This window comes from Takifugu flavidus, chromosome 9, assembly GCF_003711565.1.
Source record: "Takifugu flavidus isolate HTHZ2018 chromosome 9, ASM371156v2, whole genome shotgun sequence".
Taxonomy (NCBI): Eukaryota; Metazoa; Chordata; class Actinopteri; order Tetraodontiformes; family Tetraodontidae; genus Takifugu; species Takifugu flavidus.
In genome coordinates this window covers 8790961-8816335 of record NC_079528.1, presented here as the reverse complement: position 1 = coordinate 8816335, position 25375 = coordinate 8790961, and the positions used below count along the sequence as shown (strand labels likewise).

Genomic DNA, 25375 nt, shown 5'->3' with positions numbered 1-25375 from the left:
TATTTGAAAAGAGAAAACGGTTTAATGCCCAAATTCAGGATTTCTGAATTCTATAATTCTGAAATTGGAGTTATTTTAATAGCAGAGCTTTTATTTTGGAAAATGGGGGCGCTGCGATATTTTTCTCACACCAACTAAATGTTTTACTTTCAGAAAACGGCTGCACGTTTCCATTCTTTCGTTATAACCCTTTCACTTCACTACAAACTAAATTATATAACTACTATGTAACTAACTAAATCTGTGAAAAATAATAAATGTTTGGTGTGCACGGGGGGAAAAATCAAGGCGCATCTTTCTGGAAAAATTAATAGATAAAATACGCTTATTTTCTAAAAGAAATAAACAATTTTCTTAACATATTAATGGTTACAAAGTTATAAAAATGTGTCCGTTTCCGAATAGGAACCCAAACCGGAAGTCCTGTCATTCGGTCAGATGACGTTAGCTGATGAGAAGCTAGATTCGATCATTGCTGGTGACAGATTTTATAACCTTTACAACATTTTCACATCAGACAGCGGCGAACTTTCACAGCTACAGTTGTGCCACGTTATTTCAAACATGACAGTAAGTCACGACGGTCAATTTCGCGTTTGTTTCGCTTCAGTGCGCACTTCATATTTGTGGGCTATGTAGCATCCAGTTAGCTTCCAAACTTTCTGTTGCTAGTAGAGTTGCTTCAGGCAGAATCCGAAATGTTGCAGTTGCTGAATGAAGCCACGCTTCACCGTATCAACAGCATCATTTCAGCCTGCTGCGTGCGCGTCTGTGGCAACACTGACTGCAACTGCGTGTTTTTATTCTTGTCTCCATCTCAGAGGCACGAATTTGAGGTGGCGATGACGTGTGAGGGGTGTTCAGGAGCCGTTTCCAGGATCCTCAATAAACTGGGAGGTGAGGATGAAGCTGGAAGTCTGTTAAAGAGCTCTCACGCCTGCGCGCGCGTGCGTGTGCGTATGTGCGTATGTGCGTGTCAACAATCCGAAATTTATTTTATTTTATTGTAGGTTCTTCCTCGAGCTCTTTGTTCAGGGCCTTTACTTTGGCATAGACAGATATATTCCCATTTTCTTAATTTTTATCAAAAATTAGTCTTCAGGTTTTGTATCTCAGCATTCCTGGTAGTCAATGAAAACCCTTAGTTTGGAAGATAAATTGCTGAATTATGAATATAAGCAATCATTCCCTTCTTTCAATAAATCTGTTTTGAATTAGAATATTTTTCTTCCTGTTTCCAGGTTTAAATGACCCATAATAAGTCATGTAATCAATTAACCACGTTGCATGTTCAATAATATGCCATTAGTGTAGAATTCCCACATTAAATGGAGTTTTACAGCCTTTTCAGGTTAAATCCTGATAGTGTTGAACACATTTACAGCATCAGCGGGCTGAAATCTTCTGTCATTTCAATCAGATTAGTGGGAAAAGGTGTTAGAATTTCTGGTGGCGTGACGGCGGCGCCGTGGCTGCTGAGCTCAGCGTAAGTGTCACCTGACCTGCTGCTTTTCTCCTTTTACAACTTTCATTTTGCCGAGTCATTAGCGTCCCGACGCTCAGTTCCACTGTCTCTACGGAAGCAACTTTAGCACGGAGAAGACGCACACACCTTTGTTGCTGAGCTGGCTAAAAGGTGGCGGTGCTTTGGTCAGAACCTCGAGGGGAGAAGCAGAACCAGCGGTTCCCTGTCAAACAGCTGTCGTTTCTTCCAACAGTGGAAACGTTTGAGATCGACCTCCCGAAGAAGCTGGTCTGGATCGAATCCGACAAAGACGTGCAAGTTCTCACGGAGGCGCTGAAGAAGAGTGGGAAGGAAGTCAAGTACGTCGGCACCAAGTGACGGAGCGTGCACGTGTGCACGTGTGGATGGGTGGCGAGCAGCCTCAGCCAGGCACCGCAGATCCTCTCCCTGTTCCTGTGTGTTTGGTTTCTGTTTAAAAATGTTGGCGCTGGTGTAACCCGGGTCCTGGTTCTGACATCAGGCTGCTCACACACCCAGAACGATGATTCAGCTGCTGTTTTAAAAGGTTCCTGCTGATTTGGCCTCCTGCATCTGTCAGCACCATCATAGAGTCTCTGATCTGAACATGGAAACACTAGAACATGGGTCAAGCATTGGCTAATGTGTGTGTGTGTGTGTGGAGAGAGAGGCCTTCCCCTCCACCCTGAGCACACACTCTCTCCTCTGATAATCATTCCAATGATCTGTTCCATTAGCTGCTTCCAGAAGCTCCTTCTCTGAGCTGTAATTCTGCTTTTCTGTTGTGCTCGGCTGGTTTTCACGCTGCTGATGTGTGCAAATAAAATCTGCTCCGTTTCAACAGCAGGACGCGCTTCCTTCCCACGCACGCCGCAGCCTGGTCGCGAGTGTGACGAGTGTTATGTCTGACACAGGAACCTTTATAGGGCAGCTGAGAAGACCTCAGGCTTCATGTTGACATTTTAAACGTTTACGCTCTTAGAAGGGAGGGAGCAGCAGTACCGTCGTCCACCACCAGGGGGCGCGTGACACTCATTTAGAGCTTTTAATTAAACAGGATTTTATTTCAGAGCAAATTAATTTCACCTCTGTAAGAACTCCCAAAGGTTCCACTGCTTCATCCTGTTATTTTTGTTGGTGTGTAACAAACGAATCCACATTATTGGATCATCTGTAATCAGAGATGGAACAGACGACAGCAGGTGGAGGTCAGGAGGTCACGGCCCCCACCGCACCGGTCAGGTGACCCAAGGAACGAGTGTGAACCTTCACCATTAACATTGGGGCTGTCATGGTGTCCAGATGGGATCCTTCACGCTGTGACTCTGGAGGTCCAGACCTGAGCTTGAGGGTTCTGATGGAGGCAACAATCAGATACGTTACAGTCGAGACATGTACAGAAATAATCAGCAGGAAAGATCTGCTTTGTTCTCCTCGGCCTGTTGGAACAGGCTCTTCAGAAGCGTCCTTTGATGGTCGAGTTCTGCTCCATTTAGGAACCTGCTCGGCTCGTTCAGAGACGTCAGTGTCTTCTTCAGTGGTGTTTGAAGCTCCTGCATGTCTGGAACCTCCAGGAGCTTCAGGTATTCATCCTCCATGTGTCCAACCGTGGAGGTTTAAAACGTCCATAAAATACAGGTGACCCAACCGGAGGTAAAGTTCTGGGGGGGGGGGGGTCTGGCTGAGCTGCTTCAGACCTGACGCTTTCAGAACGTTGACATTTTCTGGGATGTCTAGAATGTGGCAGAGACGTGTTAGAGCAGACGTGAGAGGTTCCTGCCCGACGGCGTGTTCAGACCTGCAGCCCGAGTCCTCGTTAGCGTCCTCGTCCCTGAGACGTGTTGAGTCAAACAGACAACTGCCACGTATGCGGGGGGGGGGGGGGGGGGGGGGTCAGGGTGCAACTAAAGAGACAGAACCTGAGCTAGAAGGGTGGCACGCCGTAACCCCCCCCCCCGCTGCCTGGCTCTGTGGCTTCCAGGCAGGATGGAAAATGCCACGTTGCATCATCATCCAGCTGTTCCTCACATCACATCAGGCCTGTGGGAACAGCCCCCCCCCCAGCACATTCTGGTGCTGGAGATTCTGTAGGAGCGGTCGGGTTCTGCAGACTTCTGCCCTGAAAGAGTCAGGCAGCAGGTCCACCAGCCCGGCAGAACCTCAGCGCCGGGATCCTCATGAGTCATTAATTGTCCTGTTAATGAGACGGATCCACCCTCAGATGTTCTGTCCTGTGCTGGAGCAGCAACAGCTCAGCTATAAATTGTTGCACCAGTCTGCTGGTTTCACAGACTGGGCTGGACTGGTTTAGTCTGGGCTGGGCTGGGCTGGACTGGCTGGTTTAGTCTGGGCTGGGCTGGGCTGGACTGGACTGGTTTAGTCTGGTCTGGACTGGACTGGACTGGTGTGGTCTGGTTTAGTCTGGACTGGACTGGTCTGGTCTGGTTTAGTCTGGGCTGGGCTGGACTGGTCTGGTTTAGTCTGGTCTGGACTGGACTGGTCTGGTCTGGTCTGGTTTAGTCTGGGCTGGGCTGGACTGGGCTGGTTTAGTCTGGGCTGGGCTGGACTGGGCTGGTTTACTCTGGACTGGTTTAGTCTGGGCTGGGCTGGTTTAGTCTGGACTGGATTGGACTGGTCTGGTTTAGTCTGGACTGGTTTAGTCTGGGCTGGGCTGGTCTGGTTTAGTCTGGTCTGGACTGGACTGGACTGGTCCGGTCTGGTTTAGTCTGGACTGGACTGGACTGGTCTGGTCTGGTCTGGTTTAGTCTGGACTGGACTGGACTGGACTGGACTGGACTGGTCTGGTCTGGACTGGACTGGTCTAGTCTGGACTGGACTGGACTGGTCTGGTTAGTCTGGACTGGTCTGGTTAGTCTGGACTGGTTTAGTCTGGACTGGTTTAGTCTGGACTGGTTTGGTCTGTCTTCCAGGATTTAGTGAAGAAAAATGTCCTTCACATTTTCTCCATGTGTACAAAGTGCTTTATAGTGTGTTTGTAGTCAATTTCAACCTTTGATAGAAAATTTACGTATGTTTCCATTATCGTAGCCTCATCTGACTCCAGCATCAGGGTGTGCTCAGTATGCACACACACACACACACACACACCACACACACACACACACACGCACACACACACACACGCGTGTGTGCTGTACTTCTAGTAAAGGAAAATCCAGACTCACCAGAGTCAGAACCAGCTGCTCCTCCCCCAGACAGGAAGAGGGAGGGGATAATTGTAGGTCTGGGTGATGCTGTGGAGGGGGGCTAAACTGGGACGTCCCACTGGAAATGTCTCCAGTGTGAACTGGGGAGGCTGGCAGATCTTCTCGGGGCTCCGCTCACTGCTGACTTCTCGCTCGGGTGTCGTGTCTGTGAAGCTGAAGGTAAGAGCTCCCACTCAGCCCAAAATCCTGACTAGGACACACTGGACCTGACTGGATCAGGCTGGACGGAGGGAGAGACAAGAAAGCAGAATGGAGGGAGAGAGAGAGACAGGGAGAGAGAGACAGAGGGAGAGGGGGGAGAGAGAGGGGGGAGAGAGAGACAGAGGGAGAGAGAGACAGAGGGAGAGAGAGAGACGGAGAGAGAGAGGGAGAGGGGGGAGAGACAGAGGGAGAGGGAGAGACAAGAAAACAGAATGTATGGAGAGAGAGGGAGAGGGGGGAGAGACAAAGGGAGAGAGACAGGGAGAGAGAGAGGGAGAGGGGGGAGAGACAGAGGGAGAGAGACAGGGAGAGGGAGAGAGAGAGAGACAGGGAGAGGGAGAGAGACAAGAAAACAGAATGTATGGAGAGAGAGAGGGAGAGAGACAGGGAGAGAGACAGGGAGAGAGAGAGACGGAGGGAGAGAGGGGAGAGACAAAGCAGAATGTATGGAGAGAGAGAGGGGAGAGAGACAGAGGGAGAGGGGGGAGAGACAGAGGGAGAGAGAGAGTTGTGTTTAATTGTTTGATTCTGTGACACTGTCGGGTTTTTTCCTCCATCTGTCAAATTTCTCCTGAGATGTCGTCAAACACCAAAAACATACAAGCGACTTTTTGTGTCTTCATGTTAAACACGGAGCTCAGATCCCTGCAGGTAAAGAGCCGCTCCTCCTGTGTGGAGGTATTGTGGTGCCACATCGGCAAGAAGAGGGGGAGGAGGGGGGGAGGAGAGGGAGGAGGAGAAGGATTAGGAAGAGGAGGGGAGGAGGAGGAGGAGAGGAGAAGGGAGGAGAGGAGAAGGAGAGGGAGGAGGAAGGGCGAGGAGGAGGAGGGGAGGGAGGGGGAGAGGAGGGAGGAGGAGAAGGAGGGGAGGAGGAGGAGAAGGGGGAGAGGAGGAGGAGTGGGAGGGGGGGAGCTTCGAGTTTGAGTGGAGGAGAGTTCACTTCTTATCATTTATTTACGAGGTGCCTGTTGGACATTTCTGAAGTTTAAATTCAGAAAGAAACACAGAAAAAAGAAAGGAGGGAATAAACAAAGATAAAGCAGAGGAGGAGGAGAGGAGGGGGGGAGGAGGAGAGGAGGGGGGGAGGATTCCGAGGAGAGTTCCTCCAACACAGCTCTCTTGTCGCCTCCTCGTCCCGCTGTGACGGCCTCCTCCCACATTACTCTCATGCAGAGGAATGCAGGTTGCCATGGTGATGTGTGACCAGCTGTTTCTGACCATTAGTTCAGCTGTCTTCAAATGATGGGATGTCACTCATCAGAAGTGTCACATGACCGGGACAGAGCAGGTAAACAGATGGTTGTACTGGGATGGAGAGGAACCCTGCACTGGTTTAATGCACTTCTGTGATGGGAGGAGGAGAAGGAGGAGGAGGAAGAACAGGAGGAGAAGGAAGGGGAGGAGGAGAAGGAAGAACAGGAGGAGAAGGAAGAGGAGGAGGAGAAGAAGGAAGAACAGGAGGAGGAGAAGGAAGAGGAGAAGGACAAGAAGGAGGAGGACAAAGAGGAGGAGGAGGAAGAGGAGGAGGAGCTGGGGACCCTCTAGAGATCCCTGACAAGATGGAAGGATTGTGTGTGTGTGTGTGTGTGTGTGTGAGTGAGAGAGAGAGAGAGAAAGAAGAAGAGAGCACAAATATTATTGACCAAAGAGGAAATAAAAGAACATGAGAAGATGGAGAAGCTTCCGTCCTCTGGAACGTTGATGATCCCGGTCGTCTCGTCTGACTGATGGAATCAAACTCTTCTGACCTCTGAACTTTAGTTTGAGGCTGGAACACAGCAGCCTGCAGGAGCCTGAGCAGCTTCTAAAGCAGATCCCAACATTCCAGGCTCCCTTCATCCTGTTTGTTAAGGAATCACTGATCCAGCTCACAAGACAGCCATCGGGGGGGGGGGTCAGGTGACGAGAACCTCAGGTTACCTCCACCCGGACCTTCCTGCTCTCAACTTTTCTTGTTTGGACTCTTTGTGTCCCAGTTCTTTGACTGGTTTCTCTGTGAAACGACTCTTTGTTCCTCCACGGTTCTCCAGACCGGCCGAGATCATCAGGTGTCCGATTTCCTGTTCAGAAGAAAAGAATCCGTTTGAGAAGAAGCAGGGGCGCCCTGATGGTTCTGATGGTTCTGACTGGAGGAGGAACCTTCAACAATCAGCGTAAACAGAACCAGGGAAGGTCCTGCTGAGGAAACTTCTGCAGTTAATGGATCAAAGCTCAGCTCAGGTTTGGAGGATCCTCCTCTAGAACCGTCTCTGATGGAGCGATTGATGAAGCCGAGCACCTTCGTGCTCCTCAGGTGCTCCTTCCTGCAGCCGAGGTGTTTTTAGTTGTTCCGTAACGCTGTTATGTCACCAAATGAGGAGGAAAGAATTCCTCTGGGAGTGCATCGGAAAAAGAGACAGAAGCGGAGCGATATTCCAAGAATAAGACGCATTAGAGCCAGAGAGCGAGTTGTTTTCTCCTCGGAGGTAAAAGAGCCCCTTCACCAGCCTGAAGTTTGTCTTTGAGCCTCGGCTGTTTGATTATGAGCAACTTTCCAAATAAAATAATTTGTTTTTGCTCCGAGATCAGCTCCCGTCTTTTCCAGGCGACGCAGCTGCAGCCGTCTGAAGGAGCGGACGTACGGCGGGAACGCCGCGTCCCTCCAAGTCAAACACTGACCCCAGGGACTTCTGGAAAACCCTGTGTGCTCTTATTTTGACATCACATTGCGCCCTCAGTCAGCTGTTTGAGGTCGTTATTCCTGAAGTTTCCTGTCAGCAGAAGGCCTCGTTTCTGTTCCGTGCAGCTTTTTTTAGGATGGAAGTTCAAGAGAAGGTTCCTTGTTTACAGGAGGCTGTTTGCATCCAGAGCTGCAGTAGTTTTCCACATCTGCGGACCGTCAGGAGCCGCTGTAGATGCCTGATCACCTGAACCAGCCTGAAGCCTCCCGGGGCCTTGAACGCAGCGCGTGGCTCCGTATGAGGCGTCTCCAGGGAGGAAAACAAATCAAACGTTTCTCCTTCAAACGTTTTCACCCCATGAAAACAGACTCGTGCGAACTTGTCAGGGCAGAATTCCCCAGCTGCACCCGTCAATCACCCACGTTTACATGGTGGAAACAGCATAAAAGTGCTTCCACTCGCCCAGGAGAACCTGCCTTTGTCTGCCAGGTTCTCCGCAGGGTTTGTGTTGCTGGAGGCTCCGCTCAAACATCTGCGCCGGCCCCACGTTGTTGACTGTCTGCAAACGCTGCTCTTTTCACGGCGTCTGTCCAAACACGCCGCTGCCTTCACACCTTCAGCACTTTGTGCAGTTTTCCAGGCGGCTGGCAGCCGTCCAGGAGGTGGCCCCACCCTCAGAACGGCACGTCCAGTTCTTCTCAATGTGATGTTGTTCTGTGCCCGTTTTGTCTGCACGTGTTGGCTGAATTCAACAAGGGCAGAATTCCCAGTTCCATGTGTATTATTGACGACTCCTCCTCCTCCTCCTCCTCCTCCTCCTCCTCCTCCTCCTCCTCCTCCTCCTCCTCCTCCTCCTCCTCCTCAGCTTCTGGAATTCCAGCTATTCTAAATCCCGGTTTTGTGAAGCTTCTTATCCTCCTGCTGATCTCCTGCGGGGGATATTGGAGAAACCGTGTTGGCTCAGTCGGCCTTCCGACCCTCTCCGTGAGGAATTTCCTCCTCATATCTGCCATAGCTGCAGGAGCAGCAATATGAGATAAGAGATTGTTTCTGGATGTCTGGGTGGAATGTTTCCGTCCTTGTGAGGAGGAGATCACTAAACGATGCTGGAGGACCAAACACAGCAGTGGTAACGGAACAGATAGAGGAGAGGAGAGATTAGGACTTCCTGCACCATGAAGACCCACCAGAGAGGAGCCTGGCGGGGAGCACATGAATGATGGTGGCAGGCGAGATGTTCAGCTGAGGCTGAGGAGGCTCCAGGATCCTCCAACAAGCCCAGAAAGTTCAAACTTACCGATGGTTTCCACGGTGATCATCAAGCTCAAGAGGTTTTGGAGATGGAGGCCGTCGAAGGGGGGGTGGGTGGGGGGGTGGGGGTGGGGGGTAAAACCTTGTTTACCTCCCAACTGCAGCACGATAACACGTCGGTTCCTGAAGACTAATTAAGCACAGACTAATTAGGTGTGTTGGGTAGAACCAGCCAGAGTTTCCATATTCTGTGACCAGACTCACTTATGATGGTTCCGGTCCATTCCGGCTCTAATCAGTCATTTAATAGACTCGTTAGCATAAAGAGACTCCGAGGGCTCCTGTGGTTCCTCAGCTCAGGAACGTAGCAGCGCTCCATGATGGATCTTCCTTTAGAGCTAATAAGAACTTTCCTCTCCACAGATTGAGAAGATGAGGGTGTGGCTCCTCTTGGTCCTGTGCCTGGCTGGTTCTGCCACGGCTGCTCCTGTAAGTGCTACCTCAGTGTGTTCCTGTCTTTGTGTGCTTTCCTGAGGACCACGGCGTTCCTCTTCAGCTGCTCCCGTTTAAGATTCCACACAGGCCTTTGTGGTGTGTGTGTGTCTGCTCTATATCAAGAGCACTTCCTGTCCTTGTGTGTGTTGTCATTCTGTGGATATTGAGGATATCTGTGTGTGTGTGTGTGTGTGTGTGTGTGTGTGTGTGTGTGTGTAGACTGAGGAAGAGGAGGTCTTTGTGGAGGAGCTGCTAACTGAGGAGCCAGTTGTGGAGGTAAGTCAGGAGCAGCCTGATGAGTTCCTCCAGCCCGAGTATGAAGCTAAATGTATCTACAAGATAAAGAGACAAGAATCAGGACGTTTTAACCAGGTAAATGACGGGAAACTCAAGTTATAAACGACGAAGGGTTTAAAGTGCTGACAGCAGCTTCCTGTTGCTGATCCAAAGTTCATCACTGATCCATCGATGTTTCCTTAAATGCTCCCGAACGTTCCCAGGTCGGTTCTCGCTGGAACAAACAGCAGCTGGTCGGGATTTAGCTCCTCTGAATCTGCCCAAACATTTGTGAACTGGAACAAACTTGCTGATTTGGCCTCGACCTCGTGTTGGGAGTCCAAACAGCTGCTGGGATGGATGAAGATCAGAAGCTGGTGCGTTGTGTCCGTCTCCTGTAGCCTCGTCTCTGCAGGACTTTGTGGGAACGTTGCATCACTTCCTGCTGCAGAGGCCCAGCGGGACCAGCGCTCCCACAGCTGCTTATTTTAGCCGTCTGGTTGGGCCCGCCAGGCCCTCAGGAAGCCATTACGTTATTCATGGCTTCACCACATGCAAACCCAGCGGCTTGTTATTGGATATTATGGTCTGGCTGCTCCCACACGCCGTTTGGTGTTGAGGGAGGAACCTTCTCTGGTGGTGACGTTTCAGCTGTATTTTGTGTTTAGTCGGGGATTCTGGGGTGTTTAGGTGGTTTGGTTTAGGTGGACCTGGTTCAGAAATAGACTCTGCTGCACACAGAAGCTTATTTGATCAGAGCCCTGTCAACAGTCCACGTCCTCCACCTCAACACATCAGATCTTCTGCACGCGACCCTTCCAGCTGCCCACCGTCTGACCTCTGACCTCTCCTCAGGAGCCCGAGGTGGGGGCCAACCCAGTCCAGATCGAGGTGGGCGAGTTCGACGAGGCCATCGAGATTGTCGAAGACGACGTGGTGGAGAGTACGTCCTGTAATTTATCAGTCCGAGTTTAATCTGAGATCCTTTCTGTTGATGTAAAAGATCTAAAGATTCCTTAAATGACAAACCTGATCTGCATAAAGGTGGCACACACCTGTGTGGACCTACCGGATCCTCCAGGATCATCAGATTTTCACTTTTTTCTGGTGTAACTTCTTCTGGCTGCTTTTCTGGGCGACTGGAGCGACCATAATAACAGGCTGATGATCCTGGGGGCAGTAATTACACGTTCCGCCCTGTTTTAGGAGCAACTGCACCAACAGGAACTCAACAAAAACAGTCCCACATGACGCAGGTTGGGATTATTCTGGACCAACGGTCCCAAGCAGCTCAGGGAGAACAAGGAGAACGATCTGGAGCTAGAGCAGGATGGGGGGGTTAAATAAAGAGGGAGGGGGCGGAGCCAGTTACACACAGGTGAAGCACATTAAGGTGAGGAGGAGGAGGAACCTGAATTCCTCCTCCCTGAATATGAAGCTAAACGTATCTATAAGATAAAAAGAGACAAGAACCAGTTTTAACCAGGTGAAGGACGGTAAACTCAAGTTTAAACTGGCTTCATGATAAACGATGACGGGTTTAAAGTTTAAGGGTGAACGATGACGGGTTTAAAGCTCCTGCCTGGGTTGACCTTTGACACAGATGCCTGCCTGGACTATCAGTGCAAGAAGGGAAAAGTGTGTGAGCTGGACGAGAGCAACACCCCCATGTGTGTGTGTCAGGACGCCACCAGCTGCCCCCCTGCTGAGGGAGAGTTTGAGCATGTGAGTGTGAAAGACGCCCCCTACACACACACACACACACTCACACACACACACACACACACTCACACACTGAGGACTCCTCCTGTCCAGGTCTGCGGCACCGACAACAAGACCTACGACACCTCCTGCCACTTCTTCGCCACCAAGTGTGCCCTGGAGGGGACCAAGAAGGGTCACAAGCTCCACCTGGACTACGTTGGACCCTGCAAATGTGAGCTTGTTAGGACTCAAGGGTTTAAACGGAGATCAAGGTGGTGTTACGCACATACGTCAGGCTAGGGTTTTCTCTATAAATTAAAGCTAGACTCCAGGAAGCTCTCTGGGCTGTACAGTGCAGATGTTGCTTTTTTCCTGCTCGGCGTCTTTTTGAAGCTGTTGTGCGGCGTCCCTGCAGTCATCGAGCCCTGCGTGGACGCCGAGCTGCTCGAGTTCCCCCTGCGTATGAGGGACTGGCTGAAGAACGTCCTGGTGACGCTGTACGAGCGCGACACGGACAACAACCTGCTGACGGAGAAGCAGAAGCTCAGGGTGAGAACTTCTGCTGCTGTAGTTTGATTTTCTAAACTATGCATTCACGAAAAGCTCTTCTACATTTGTGGATCTTTGAAGAGGCTAAAATGTTGAACAGGATGCAACTGTAAACCAACACAAGAGATTTTGGCAATGAGGTGCATTCCCTCGCGTTGCTAGGCAACAATACTCGAACGCTCCAAACATCACGTTGTGTATTTCCTGCACAATATCCAACCGTTATTTGGAAGGAAATGAGACAGTAAAGCCTCTTCACCTGCGAAGATCGGTGGCCTGGCTCCACCCCTCAGCAGGAAGTGCCCCGCTCACCTGCTGGTCCGTGTCCTCCCTCTCTCAGGTGAAGAAGATCTACGAGAACGAGAAGAGGCTGCAGGCCGGCGAACACTCTCTGGACCTGCTGGCTCACGATTTCAAGAAGAACTACAACATGTACATCTTCCCCGTCCACTGGCAGTTCGGCCAGCTCGACCAGCACCCTGCCGACGGGTGTGTGACCGGGAGGGGCGGGGCTTCTCTGCGGGCAGGTGATAAAGTGGGGGACTGACCTGTGGTTGTGGTCACAGGTACCTGACCCACTCGGAGCTCTCCCCCCTGCGGGCTCCCCTCATCCCCATGGAGCATTGCACCACCCGCTTCTTTGAGGAGTGCGACGCCGACAGCGACAACTACATCGCTCTGGAGGAGTGGGCCGCCTGCTTCGGCGTCAAGGAGCGTGAGTGTCCACCGGGGGGACAGACGTCCCGGCCGGAGTCCGTCTGCAGACTTTAACCCTCTCGTCTCTGTGTTTTCAGAGGACATCGACAAGGAGCTGATCATCTGAGCTCGTCCTCGCCAGCAGCCGGAGACGGGACGAGGCGCTGATGCCCAGATTAGGCAGAAATCCCATAACGGTGCTAACTGCAAATACTTCCTAATGATTATTTTCATACATGACTTTTCTTTCCTATACCACTAAGATAAACGACAGTCTGTACTAACAAACTACTTTAAATTTAACGAAAGACCCAGAACTGAAGACCTCTGATGTAAATGTATGTCGATGATATTCTACGGTTTAGATTCTGTTGATCGGGGCTGGAATTGGACCTGTTTCTTGGAGGAGACCCAACTGTAAAGCAAAAATAAAGTTTCTAAATAAATGCTCGCTCTTCTTGCTTTCTAAAGAGAATCTTGTCCGTTTTTGAGCTTTATGGTCCTTTTTATTGTTGGAATATTTTGACTACTGCTTTAGGTTGTCCTGATTTCCTCACATCAGGGACATTTGGGGGGGGGCAGGACGAGAGTTGGTTTTAAAATTACAGTTCACATTTTTAATCACAACGCAAATTTTTCTATGAACAAATGTCATTAAAAGATGTGAAAAAAAATCTCCGGATGCTTCCAGATCTTCATGGATCTGGTTGTTTGTCCTGAAGCTCTCAGGCTTTTTCTCTTTTCCAAACTTTCAACTCTTGGAAAACAGTCTGGATACGTTCCGAAATCCCACTGCCTGGATTTAACACTGATCTTGGAGGACACCGTTTCTGGGAGGTGGACTGTTGGACATCTGCTCGTGGCCCCACATCTGTTTCTAGTGTGTTTTTAATCTGACAGGAAGTGGAAACATCTGTGATGACTTGATGTAGGAATCATTAATTCAAACCTAAATCACACATGTCAAACGGCAGCAATAATAATGATGATAATAATAATTGCATGAGCAGCTTCTCTTCCCCTGGGAGACGTGACCTTGTTACCATCCTCACCCATTCATCCAGACTCAAGAATGTGGCTGAGACTTGTCTTCATGTCCCACCGTGTCTCCTGCAAGATCCTTAAAAAGGAAAAGCAAAGCATTGGCTTCATCAGTCTTCCAGGCTTAAAAAGCGAAGCACAAACATGTCAGACCTGTTGAAACAGCAGCACAATCAGCACATTTCTGTTGCTCCACACACTTTATAAGGTTGTTTCCGTTCAACAGGTCCCTCACACAGTTGAAGCTTGTTCAGTAACCAGGTTACAGTCAGGTTAAAGTCACAGTTGTGGAGGTTTCCTGGACGTCTAAAATCACGAGATTTCTGTTTGAGGGAAACACAAAAGCCCAGAGACAGAAAACATCAACAGAACTTTTATTGAGCTTCTTCCACGTTAGCAGGCGTCTCAAGGTCCAGCTCACTTTAACGTTAGACTAATTTAACTACGTGGACAGTTGAGATGAATGCTGATGTTCTCTGTGGTATCTCCCCTCTGTCCCGGGAAGATGAATCCTCCCTCAGGTGATTTCTTTTTACCCTAAAAGGATTTGTAGTTTTCCTGACCCAGTTTGTAGAGGTACAAACACAACTGTGCAGACTGTAGAGCCCCCCGTGACAATGTCTGAGACTCTGCGTTCTTATAAATTAGATCTGTTTTAAATGTGATTTATATGGTCTTATATCGCATTAGAATCGGAATGTTTTGTCTGTTCGCACCCGTTTTAAACACACTCGCCCTCACGTGGAGAAAAGCTTTCGGTGCATCGTGTGCGGGGTCATGAAAACCAACCGGCACACGCCGGCTGATGAAACCATCGCCCCTACGGCCATTACTGTAAGATGATTGGTGCTATTGGAAGATCCAGGTAGCGCTTAGCGCTTTCTGATTGGCTTCAGATGGAGGCGTTTATTGGAGCCGGCGCTGATTGGTGGATACAACTTGATCCTTGAGCGTGATTGGCTGAATGGGAGGTCCGGGGCGGAGTCTCAAGTTAGGTTGTGCGGCTGAAACCGGTAAGTGAGCAGCCCAGCACGTTGTGAAGCCCCAAGTGTGTCTGGCATCCGCCGAGGTGATTCAGTGAAATCACTCGATTAGAGCTAATCAACGGGTGTTTTGCTCAATTACCCACCGGTAAGTGCGCCTCTCTCCCGAAACCCTCCCGGATGGACGCTAAAATAGCGTTTGGCGCTCTCGGAATCCTGTTCCCGACAGAAATCGGGTCGCTTTTCTGGGCTGCGTCTACGTCCTGGCCTCAAGGCGATCGTTCAGTTGAGCATGTTAGCATTAGCGCAGCGATTTTCCTCGAAATCGTCCCGTCTCTCGTCGAATTGGATTCGGTTCGGGGTGATTTGGACGTTGTGCGGTGAGGAGTTGGTGTTGGAGGCTGTTTTCGGACCGACCGTGGCGCCGTTTCATCCTCCCGTCCAGCACGTAGCCACCGCCGCCGTGTAGCTACTTTTAGCTCATTCAGTCGTGACTTCCACCGTTTCGGTCTCCAACGCGCTCCTTCCTCCACTTTTCTTCACGCTTTCCGACGCTTGTGCCTCCCGGTCCAGGTTCTTCGCCCCGCTCCCGGGACTTTCCCCTTCTGTCCTCGGTGAAGTGTCGCTGGGGGGCCGCGGGGCACGTGTCGCGGCTCCTGAGCCCGGCTCTGCTGCCCCACTTTCGGGCCCAGCTGTCACCGTGATAGGCCCGAGCAGCGGTTCTTGCTCGGTCCTCATTGAACCTGGGAACGGGTCGTTGAGGTTGGACGGACCGTTCCCGGCCCCGATCATCGCGACGAGCGTGTGCGAAGGCCCGGTGGGCTGGTGAGCGGCACCGACGGCGCTGGCACGGCCCGGCCCGGCGCGGCCCTTTGTCTGTGCCATGCTGCCGAGATGGACGAGGATCCGGATCAGTCTGTCGGGTCCTGGTCCGCCTGGACAGGTGTGGCAGCCTGCTGGATCAGAGGTGAACAGCCCAGAATCCACATCAGGATGTTCCTGGTGTATCTGGGCCGGGTTGTGAGACCGGAACCAGTGACCCAAACTGCACCTTTAAGGTGCAACACTGACCTGGGCGCTTGACTCGGGACTTTCTTGCATCTGTAATTGGAAGCAATTTCTGCTCGGTGGTGATTTTGTATCTGGTTCTGAGGAGATTCTTGAAGGTTCTGACTCTTCTGGTAGAACCTCCAGCTGTGAATGCACCTTCTTTAGATTCCGACGGTGCAGCAGTTCCAAACACCTGAATGATTGACTGGCGTAGTCGTGGTAACCACAGGCATGCTGTTCCTCTGGAGGTGATACTCTGGAACCAGTTCTCTGAACTGGTTCTGTGGACATGCTCCACCTGGGCCACCAGAATCCACTCTGTGGAACATCTAAAGCTTGTGACCTGGGTCGGGAGTTTGTGTTAAATTGGCCCCTTTCTTGCACCTAAAGGTGCTTCTGGTTTGTTCTGTGGCGAGCGACGGACTTCCTGTAAAACACAGGAAGTGGTCGACGCTGCGGGTTCGAGCCTCGACTGACTCATTCGCTTCCTGTCCAGAGATTTCCAGTTGACCAAAGAAATGGTGATGGAGAAGCCAAGTGCCCAGCTGGTCGGGCGAGAGTTTGTCCGACAGTATTACACCCTCCTGAACCAGGCCCCCGATTACCTGCACAGGTAGGTTCAGCGTCACAGCAGCTTCCTGGGTTCATCTCCACCCAGTAACTCAACGTGGTTTCAAGGTTTTATGGGAAGAACTCCTCCTACGTTCACGGCGGCCTGGACGGCAACGGCAAACCGGTGGAGGCGGTTTATGGCCAATCTGTGAGTCTCACACACACACACACCACACACACACACACACACACACACACACAACACACACACACACACACACACCACACACACACACACACACACACACTCACTGGGTAACGTCTCCCTTTCTGCAGGAGATCCATAAGAGGGTGATGGCCCTGAGCTTCCGGGACTGCCACACCAAGATCAGGCACGTGGACGCCCACGCCACCCTGAACGAGGGCGTGGTGGTGCAGGTGATGGGCGAGCTCTCCAACAACATGCAGCCCATGAGGAAGTTCATGCAGACCTTCGTCCTGGCCCCCGAGGTTCGTAGGTTCCTGCTTCGATGGCAGCCGGGCGGCGGGTGCCTCGTTGTTCACGCTCTGCTCGTGTCCTCCAGGGGACCGTCGCCAACAAGTTCTACGTCCACAACGACGTGTTCCGTTACCAGGACGAGGTGTTTGTTGACTCTGACTCGGAGCCTCCAGAAGGTGAGATCCAGGACTCTTCCCGTTCCAACAAGCGTCACATTCCTGGCCGTTTCCAGCCCATTGCTCCTCTGAGGAGCTCCAACCATCAATCCTGTGCTTCCTCTGAGCGGTGGTGGGTGCTGGAGCCAGAGCCGCCCCCCCCACAGACCCATCAGAGTCCAGCCCGACGGGCGAGGCGTCGTTTTCCTGTGTGATTGATCGTTGCCGCCTGTTTTTCAGAGTCCGAGGACGAGGTGGAGGAGCTCGAGGAGCAGGTTCCATCCCCCGACGTCACCACGGAGGAGTCTGCTGCCTTCTACAACCCCGTGTCCTGGTGAGTGTCGCCGTTCCCACATTCCACACAGAAGTGACGCGGGGGGGGGGGGTGCTGGGGGCCCAGAGCATTGTGGGTAAGAGAAGCTCAGACAGGGAGGTTGCTGTGAGGGTGATCAGGTTTTATTGGATCTCTCACGGTTCCAAAGCTCTTCCTGACTTCTGGCTAAAAGATGATCGGATTTTCTTCTCCGCCTCCACCAGTTCCGAGCCGGCGGTTCCTGGCGACGACGAGGACGCGGCGGCGGTGAGCCCGGAACCGGAGGCAGAGGTGGAGAAGGAGGCGGAGGTCGCCGTCACCGAGCTGAAGGCCGAGGCGATGCTGGAGGCTCAGACAGACCTGCACACGAGCGAGGAGCCGTCGGAGAAGAACCACGCTGCTGCCCCGCCCGCCGCAGAAGCCCCCACGGGTCCCAGTGAAGCTGCCACCGCCGCTCCTGAGGAGAACCGGGTAGGTCCAGACCCGGCGATGACATCAGAGCGGCCGTTACTCGGGTCATTAAGTGTGTTTGCTGCCACTACAGTCCTTCTCCTGGGCATCCGTCACCAGTAAGAACCTCCCTCCCAGTGGGGCCGTCCCTGTCTCAGGAATCCCCCCACATGTTGTCAAAGTCACGCCGACAGCACCGGTGAGTTCGGATCATCTGATCAAGCTGCTTCCTGCCTGGCATCAGGTCCCGTATGAAGGTCCTTCATCAGGACTAGGAGAGCTTTGGTGCCACTCCCGACCTCTGCCAGCAGAGGTCACTGTAGGAATGAAACGGCTGAGTTTAATCGGGAGTATGAGACAAGCTAACGGGGCTAAAGCTAACGGGGCTAAAGCTAACGGGGCTAACTCAGTCGTGTCCTGTCTGACCAATAGAACATTAGAAATGCGTGTAGATGAGACGGACACAGATGTTGCTGCTTGCTGCAGGTCCGCGCTGAGGTGAAGGCAGAGTCTCAGACCGCCACACAGAGACCACAGAGGGACCAGAGACCCAGAGAACAGAGGCCCGGAGGCCCCCCACCAGCACACAGAGGACCCAAGCCAGGTAGGACCTGACGCAGGAAGTGCCCCTCCACACAGAAGCGTTCAGACCTCTGATGGTTTTTCCTCGTTTCAGTCCGGGAGGGGGAGCAGGGGGAGTCCGAGGGGCGGCGGGTGGTCAGGTACCCCGACTCCCAGCAGCTGTTCGTGGGCAACGTCCCTCATGATGTGGACAAGAATGAGCTGAAGGAGTTCTTTGAAAGTATGTTTGATCCAGCAGCTTTTCTTAAAGATGTCAACGTGCATGAGACTAACCACCCCCACCCACTCCCCCCCCCCCATCCAGACTTTGGTACCGTCCTGGAGCTGCGGATCAACAGCGGTGGGAAACTGCCCAACTTTGGGTTTGTGGTGTTCGATGATCCCGAGCCAGTCCAGAAGATCCTCAGTAACAGGGTAACTAGTCAACAGCCGGAATCTCCACATTAAGGAATCGGGTCACCTGATTGTTTCCTTTCACAGCCGATAAAGTTCCGCGGCGACGTCCGACTGAACGTGGAGGAGAAGAAGACCCGGTCTGCCAGAGAGGGCGACAGGCGGGACCAGAGGCCTCGCGGTCCAGGAGGGCTGGGCGGGCCCCGAGAGAGAATAGGGGGCGGGGGCGGCGGACCTCGGGGCCCCCCCAGCCGTGGAGGGCTGGCACAGAAGCCCAGCTTCGGCTCAGGCCGCGGCGCCGGCTCCAACGAGGGCCGCTACTCTGCTCAACGCCAGTGAAGCTCCGCCTCCTGAGGGCCAGACCTGCATTCGATTACCGTGCTGATCCATCGGCCCAACAGGAACCGAACCAACGGCCCCTCCCCCGTTTCTGTTGCACCACAAAAGCTAAAGTCGGCAGGAAGGATCAACGTGAAGTTAGTTTGGGTTTCCAGCATGTTCGTGTCCTGACTCCACCCTCCTCCCTCCTCCTCCGGTGGGTTTCTGTTGGTAATCGAAGCGGGTTTTGGTTGTCGTGACGACGGCCGCCCCTCTGCTCCCAGAATGTCACTCGTTTTTTACTCCTCCTCGTCTCCTTCCTCCAACACGTATTATCTGGACTTCTTTAGTCATCTTTTTGTTTTTCATTGCTGAACTTGAATTTCTTAAATTGAACCATACAGACAGATGATAAAAGGGTTAATACTACTTGAAATGGGGATTATGAACCCAGCGTTTAGGTTTTTGTTTATCGCGTTCTCTCTCCCTGTTTCTTAAAGGAACGTGTACTTTACTGCTCGGGCAATCCTGTGTATTGCTGCCACCGTATCACGATGGATGAGTCGAACCCTCGTGCTTTTATTTGAGCGATGGCGATGTTGGCTTTTAATGTGTGGATTCACGGACGTGTCTGACTGGAGCACGTATCCATATCCTGTTAGGCTTTTTAGTCACGCACTTCATTTGTCATCATGTGTAAAATGAACTCACCTGCCGACGAGAGAACTAAATTAAAACTGATTTACTGTTTTAAGTCTTGTCTGACTCTTCTTCACGTCCCACCAACCATCACTGGTTCTGGACAGGCAGAAACGCTGGTCACCTGCTCTATATAGTGGCTCTTTGCCCCGCCCACTACCCCAATCAAACAACCAATCAGACCCAAGAGCAGCCTGCCACGCCCCCTTTATCGGCTCTGACTGACAGTTCCAGGTACAGCGGGACCTCTACTTACGAACGTCTACATGCGGAATTTTCAGGTTACGAAACGTCTCGGCGGGAAAATATTTCCTCTTGTTACGAAAGAAATTTCAGGATACGAAGGTCAAAAATACGCTACCGCTGCTACTCGCTGCTCGTGGAGTTTAGCAAACGCGAACTTGCTTGTAGCTGCTCTGCCATTGGCTATCGCCTAGCATCTTCCTGTCATCCCATTGGCTAGGAGGGACGTCAATATGTACAAGTTTGTGTGTCTCCCAGCGTCGCCTTCGTTTAACTTTTATTTATTGTGGGTGTTCGTATGTTTGTCCATTAGATGGCGGTGTTACCACAAGTGTTAACGTTCGTTGCTAGTAATGACGGCTAATGTAAGATTAGCCTGTAATAAAGTTCATTTTGTTCCTTGTACTGCCCTCATGACGCGTTCTCTCTCTCTCGGGCGAGGCTAGGCAGTTAGCTAACGGTATGAAGTTCGAAAGAACCACAACAAGGCTCAACTGTGTTGTTTCTTTTATCCACTGAGTTATATTTTTGTAAAACTGAAACAATACAGAAAATAGAACAGCATAAAAAACACTCACGTACACCAAACGCACTAAGACGATCTATATATAACTCACGACACGGCTCCACATGCTAATATGTTAGCTAGCATCACTCGCTAATTACCACGGACTAACAACGCAAAGAATTACTAAACTAACGCTACAGAATCTACACTACAGCTACAACTTCTGTATAGAACATACGCGACATCAACACACTGACAGACAAATGGTCTCCAAGGCTCGAACGCTTTTTAGCTCAGCAGCTAAAAACGGCGCTTCGCTACCGTTGTGTCATCAAAACCGCGGTGTTTTGGGCGAGTGCCGTGCAATGCTAACTTTACCCAGCAGATGGCAAACTACGCTCATATTTACACAGGTGCGCGGCTCTGCTAACGTACTTCAAACTTTTTTAAAAAAAATATCTTTATGACTTGACTATCAAATTTTAACATATACAATGTTGTGGTCGGTACATTCCTGGAGAAGCCTTGCACTGAATTCCTACATTTATTGTGCGCTAATCTAATTGTAACATGTATTTCTTACATGCTTTGATGCATTTTTATGATTTAAAAAAAAAATTATGTCTGAATTTTTGGGGGCTTGGAACGGATTAGGGCAGTTACATGGAAAACGCGTCTCTACTTACGTCATTTTGAGGTTACGAAAACAACTCCCGGAACCTATTAATTTCGTAAGTAGAGGTCCCACTGTGTGAACACCCCCACTACATAATTAGTAGCCGTGTTAATTATTAGAATTATCTGGAACTCCCAAACAGTCGGTCACAACCGTTTCCAGAATTACACCTGAATGACGACGACCGGACACGCCTCCTGGTGCAGGGGGCGGGGCCGCAATCGAGTAGTGGGAGGGGCCTCGTCTATGGGAGGATTTGAGTGTTAAAACTCGTAACTGTTGTATTTGGTGTGAAAAGTCGGTTCGCTGACATTGACACACACATCAAACCCTTCCGCGTTTCCTCATAAACTCGGTAAAACGTGATTAACTCAGTCGGTGCGCGTGCTTCTGGTCACAGAGGTCAAACGTGTCTCGTTCTACTTCTGCTCGTGTAAAAATCTACTTCCGCTCATCAAACAGCGGAGAATTTTAGACCATGAAGGAAACAAACCGACCTTTTGCGTGTTTCCGCGCACTTTTGAGGGCGAAGATCTCCGCAAGAACGTTTCCGTTTTCCAGATTAACCGCAGCTGTGTCCGGCACGCGCCGGCTCGTGCGCGATTGGCTGCTGTGAAGCTCGAGAATGTCGTCATTTGTAAATTGGGGGCGTGGCCTGAGCTCCAGGCGGGACGCAGGTAAATAAAAGGCGACAGCGGAGTCGTGTGTTTGCGACTTTAATGCGTTTTCTTCCATGATTACACAGATTCTGGAGTCAACGAACAGAAAGAAGATCCAACTCCAACAACCGCGACAATTGTCAAAAACAAGTAAAGAGATTTTGTTCATAAAACCTTTAATTGTTAATAGAATAATTAGTAGGACATATTTCAATAAATACTGATATATACAGATACAGCAGACATGTACATTCTGTTTTTCTCTTCAAATTGCTGCACATTTTTGTACAAGCCAAAATATCTGCCATCGCATTTATACTCATGCAAAATATTGTTTCTCAGATTAAAGAAAAATAAAAAGGATTTGCTAGATTTTTTTAAATATTCTTATATTCTGCACTCTGGGATTAGAAGCATCAATAATGTAAATTTAGCAAATCAAATCGGTGCACTTTGTGCCAACACACAAGAGAAGTGAGGAAAGCAAAATTAAGGCCATTCCAACTTGTGCAAACAAACAGAAATAAATATCATCGGAATAATTCCATTGTTTCCCTTCCCGGCGATCCAGGAGTGGATACGATAAACTACGAGGGTCAAACGAAGCCTCCGAACGAATCAATTTAAACCCTTGACGAAGAAAAAAAACATGCTACTTTAAAATCCATTTCAGAATTTGTGGAGGGAAACGAAGTTCCCTGAACACAACGTTCCTTTTTCAGTTTGTATCACCCGTCAGCATAAATACAGCATCGGACCCCCCCCCCGCCCCCTTATACAGTATCACAACCATAACACGACGATGACGATGATGAAGCTATGATACATATAAACAGCTACGCCTGCGGACACACGGTGGCGCTGTAACGTGGTCATGTGACGTGTTTATAGCTCCGGGATTTTTAGTTGCTTATTCAGCCTCCACATGGACAAGAAGAGGAAACACGACTGTTGGGCGGCCTGCTGCTCTGGGCCAGTTCTGGTGCTGCTCTGGGCCAGTTCTGGTGCCGTTCTGGGCCAGTTCTGGTGCCGCTCTGGACCAGTTCTGGTGCCATTCTGGGCCAGTTCTGGTGCTGCTCTGGGCCAGTTCTGGTGCTGTTCTGGACCAGTTCTGGTGCCGCTCTGGGCCAGTTCTGGTGCTGCTCTGGGCCAGTTCCGGTGCCGCTCTGGACCAGTTCCGGTGCCGTTCTGGGCCAGTTCTGGTGCTGCTCTGGACCAGTTCTGGTGCTGCTCTGGGCCAGTTCTGGTGCCGCTCTGGGCCAGTTCTGGTGCCGCTCTGGACCAGTTCTGGTGCCGTTCTGGGCCAGTTCTGGTGCTGCTCTGAGCCAGTTCTGGTGCTGTTCTGGGCCAGTTCTGGTGCTGCTCTGGGCCAGTTCTGGTGCTGCTCTGGGCCAGTTCTGGTGCCGCTCTGAGCCAGTTCTGGTGCCGCTCTGGACTGGTCCGGATGCTCCATCTTTGGCACTAACAGACTGGGCTAAGTGTGGATGGCTGAGGCCTGTATTGGGCCCCGGGGGGCCAGAACCAGCTGATGCTCCACCAGCTGTTCTCAGAACTGTGGCTCAACATGTTTGTGTAGCTACGTTAGTGGTGATTTAACCTGTTCCAGGTGCTGCAGGTCCAATCTGTCGTGTGGATGGAGGACGATGGAGGACGATGGAGGACGATGGAGGACGATGGAGGATGGAGGACGATGGAGGACGATGGAGGACGGTGGAGGACGGTGGAGGAGGGTGGAGGACGATGGAGGACGGTGGAGGACGGTGGAGGACGATGGAGGACGATGGAGGACGGTGGAGGACGATGGAGGGCGATGGAGGATGGTGGAGGAGGGTGGAGGACGATGGAGGACGGTGGAGGACGGTGGAGGACGGTGGAGGACGGTGGAGGAGGATGGAGGACGGTGGAGGACGATGGAGGACGGTGGAGGACGGTGGAGGACGGTGGAGGACGGTGGAGGACGATGGAGGAGGATGGAGGACGGTGGAGGACGGTGGAGGACGGTGGAGGAGGGTGGAGGACGATGGAGGACGGTGGAGGACGGTGGAGGACGGTGGAGGAGGGTGGAGGACGATGGAGGACGGTGGAGGACGGTGGAGGACGGTGGAGGACGATGGAGGGCGATGGAGGACGGTGGAGGACGGTGGAGGACGGTGGAGGACGATGGAGGGCGATGGAGGACGGTGGAGGAGGTGGAGGACGGTGGAGGACGATGGAGGACGATGGAGGACGGTGGAGGAGGACGGTGGAGGACGGTGGAGGACGGTGGAGGAGGATGGAGGACGGTGGAGGACGGTGGAGGACGATGGAGGAGGATGGAGGACGATGGAGGACGGTGGAGGAGGATGGAGGACGATGGAGGACGATGGAGGAGGATGGAGGACGGTGGAGGAGGATGGAGGACGATGGAGGAGGATGGAGGACGATGGAGGACGATGGAGGACGATGTCATAAACCAGATACACAAATACATAAAAACGAGCGAATCCAAAGGGAATGTTGGCGCCGTCCACACTTTAAATCACTCCGAACAATCTTTTTGTGCCGACAGACTTGTTGGCGGTTCATCGTCCTCGGTGATCCGTTATGTTGCTCGTTACGCATTTATTATCGGTCAGATTTGGGCTCGGAACGAATTTCATGGCACTTTAATGTTCACGTCACACTGGGACGAATAAGAACAGAAATGTGACTTAGCCCTTCAAACCACTGAAGAAATCAGAAGAAAATAAGACGTTCCACCTGCGACACCTACGAGACGCTGGAGGATGGAACGGAAGCTTGTTCCTCAGAGGAGGAAAGCAAGAAAAATGGGATTTTAGACGCTTTCAGGAGATCAACCGTCGACTCACGTTAAGCTTCGGACGCTGAATCCAAGAACTTTAATGAGCAATGATGAATTGAGAGGATGTTGGAAGTGTGCAACACAAAACGTGTTTATGGGGAGGAATTAACAATAAAATAGGAAGAGAAATGTGAGAAAAAAGAGAAGAAAAGAACTCCATCCAAGTAAATCAGATAGTCCTTTCCAAGATTAATGCACTGCGACGCATTAGCATAGCACTGGGAGGTTATTAGCATAGCACTGGGAGGTTATTAGCATAGCATTGGCTTATCAAAGAGGGAAAAAAAGGTTCCATTTCTTCTTTCTCACTCACATCTACAGACAAACGACAGCCAATAATTAACATAATCAACAATCAATTTTCATATAGTGACAAGTGACAGACACATTAGGCTAGGCTAGGCCAGGCTAAACTAAGCCAGGCTAGGCCAGGCTAGGCCAGGCCAGGCTAAGCTAAGCCAGGCTAGGCTAGGCTAGGCTAGGCCAAGCCAGGCCAGGCCAGGCAGGCTAGGCTAGGCTAGGCCAGGCCAGGCCAGGCTAGGCTAGGCTAGGCTAGGCCAGGCCAGGCCAGGCTAGGCTAGGCTAGGCTAGGCTAGGCTAAGCTAAGCTAAGCTAGGCTAGGCCAGGCCAGGCTAGCTAGGCTAGGCTAGGCTAGGCCAAGCCAGGCCAGGCCAGGCCAGGCTAGCTAGGCTAGGCTAGGCCAGGCTAGGCTAGGCTAGGGAAACAGACTGCCAGCATCAGCTCCAGAGTTGATTTGTAAATGAAAGGAAGGATGAAGACACCAACTCTCATCACTCCAGTAGAACCGACCACGAGACCTTCATGACCTCCAACCCAAATGTTTTAGAGAAGACTTGACTGATGCTAAGC

General features: G+C 51.3%; 4 protein-coding genes and 2 long non-coding RNA genes across 8 annotated transcripts in view; 3 read left to right on the top strand and 3 right to left on the bottom strand.

Moving 5' to 3' along the window:
- The first annotated feature begins 410 nt into the window (after positions 1-410).
- On the top strand, positions 411-2324 carry atox1 (antioxidant 1 copper chaperone). The gene is made up of 3 exons (XM_057043558.1): positions 411-570; positions 822-897; positions 1719-2324. Exons 1-3 carry the CDS (start codon positions 439-441, stop codon positions 1841-1843), a joined length of 333 nt encoding a protein of 110 aa, XP_056899538.1. The 5' UTR covers positions 411-438; the 3' UTR covers positions 1844-2324.
- A 158-nt stretch (positions 2325-2482) lies between these two features.
- Positions 2483-9528, bottom strand: LOC130531512 (uncharacterized). The gene is made up of 4 exons (XR_008952115.1): positions 9087-9528; positions 8869-9012; positions 4669-4930; positions 2483-3677 (listed from the first exon to the last, which is right to left on the bottom strand). It is a non-coding gene; the product is annotated as an uncharacterized LOC130531512 (long non-coding RNA).
- Positions 4720-13017, top strand: sparc (secreted protein, acidic, cysteine-rich (osteonectin)). 2 transcript variants are annotated; one of them, XM_057043519.1, is made up of 10 exons: positions 4720-4869; positions 9246-9311; positions 9537-9593; positions 10449-10536; positions 11197-11318; positions 11409-11529; positions 11713-11846; positions 12187-12335; positions 12413-12561; positions 12641-13017. In XM_057043519.1, exons 1-10 carry the CDS (start codon positions 4735-4737, stop codon positions 12667-12669), a joined length of 1050 nt encoding a protein of 349 aa, XP_056899499.1. In that variant the 5' UTR covers positions 4720-4734; the 3' UTR covers positions 12670-13017. The 2 variants fall into 2 exon arrangements, with proteins under 2 accessions (XP_056899499.1, XP_056899498.1); XM_057043518.1 differs by having other exon boundaries at positions 9537-9689.
- Positions 12767-21592, bottom strand: LOC130531508 (uncharacterized). Of its 2 annotated transcripts, none has more exons than XR_008952111.1 (4): positions 21502-21592; positions 13737-13889; positions 13595-13662; positions 12767-13435 (listed from the first exon to the last, which is right to left on the bottom strand). It is a non-coding gene; the product is annotated as an uncharacterized LOC130531508 (long non-coding RNA). The 2 variants fall into 2 exon arrangements; XR_008952110.1 differs by lacking the exon at positions 21502-21592 and adding an exon at positions 14713-16119.
- Positions 16115-19632, top strand: g3bp1 (GTPase activating protein (SH3 domain) binding protein 1). Its single transcript, XM_057043503.1, has 11 exons — positions 16115-16229; positions 16295-16376; positions 16505-16678; positions 16753-16843; positions 17063-17156; positions 17360-17606; positions 17680-17784; positions 18072-18189; positions 18262-18387; positions 18472-18581; positions 18648-19632. The coding sequence occupies exons 1-11, from the start codon at positions 16135-16137 to the stop codon at positions 18897-18899; spliced, it is 1494 nt and encodes a 497-aa protein (XP_056899483.1). The 5' UTR covers positions 16115-16134; the 3' UTR covers positions 18900-19632.
- Positions 21593-25136: 3544 nt separating the features above from the next.
- glra1 (glycine receptor, alpha 1) overlaps positions 25137-25375 on the bottom strand; it is a 38121-nt gene continuing 37882 nt past the window's right edge. Inside the window, exon 7 of the mRNA XM_057044067.1 lies at positions 25137-25375. This exon is cut by the window's right edge and continues 1317 nt beyond it. The gene's annotated coding sequence lies outside the window, so the exon portion shown is untranslated.

Bases quoted from the DNA above. Each gene is read 5' to 3' on its own strand.
- g3bp1 (XM_057043503.1), top strand. From the start codon at position 16,135: ATGGTGATGGAGAAGCCAAGTGCCCAGCTGGTCGGGCGAGAGTTTGTC. The intron at 16,377-16,504 runs GTGAGTCTCACA...CCCTTTCTGCAG, and splicing joins AGGCGGTTTATGGCCAATCT to GAGATCCATAAGAGGGTGAT. The intron at 16,844-17,062 runs GTGAGATCCAGG...CCTGTTTTTCAG, and splicing joins TGACTCGGAGCCTCCAGAAG to AGTCCGAGGACGAGGTGGAG.
- atox1 (XM_057043558.1), top strand. From the start codon at position 439: ATGACGTTAGCTGATGAGAAGCTAGATTCGATCATTGCTGGTGACAGA. The intron at 571-821 runs GTAAGTCACGAC...TCTCCATCTCAG, and splicing joins ACGTTATTTCAAACATGACA to AGGCACGAATTTGAGGTGGC. The intron at 898-1,718 runs GTGAGGATGAAG...TTCTTCCAACAG, and splicing joins GATCCTCAATAAACTGGGAG to TGGAAACGTTTGAGATCGAC.
- sparc (XM_057043518.1), top strand. From the start codon at position 4,735: ATGCTGTGGAGGGGGGCTAAACTGGGACGTCCCACTGGAAATGTCTCC. The intron at 9,690-10,448 runs GTAAATGACGGG...ACCTCTCCTCAG, and splicing joins AATCAGGACGTTTTAACCAG to GAGCCCGAGGTGGGGGCCAA. The intron at 10,537-11,196 runs GTACGTCCTGTA...CCTTTGACACAG, and splicing joins CGAAGACGACGTGGTGGAGA to ATGCCTGCCTGGACTATCAG.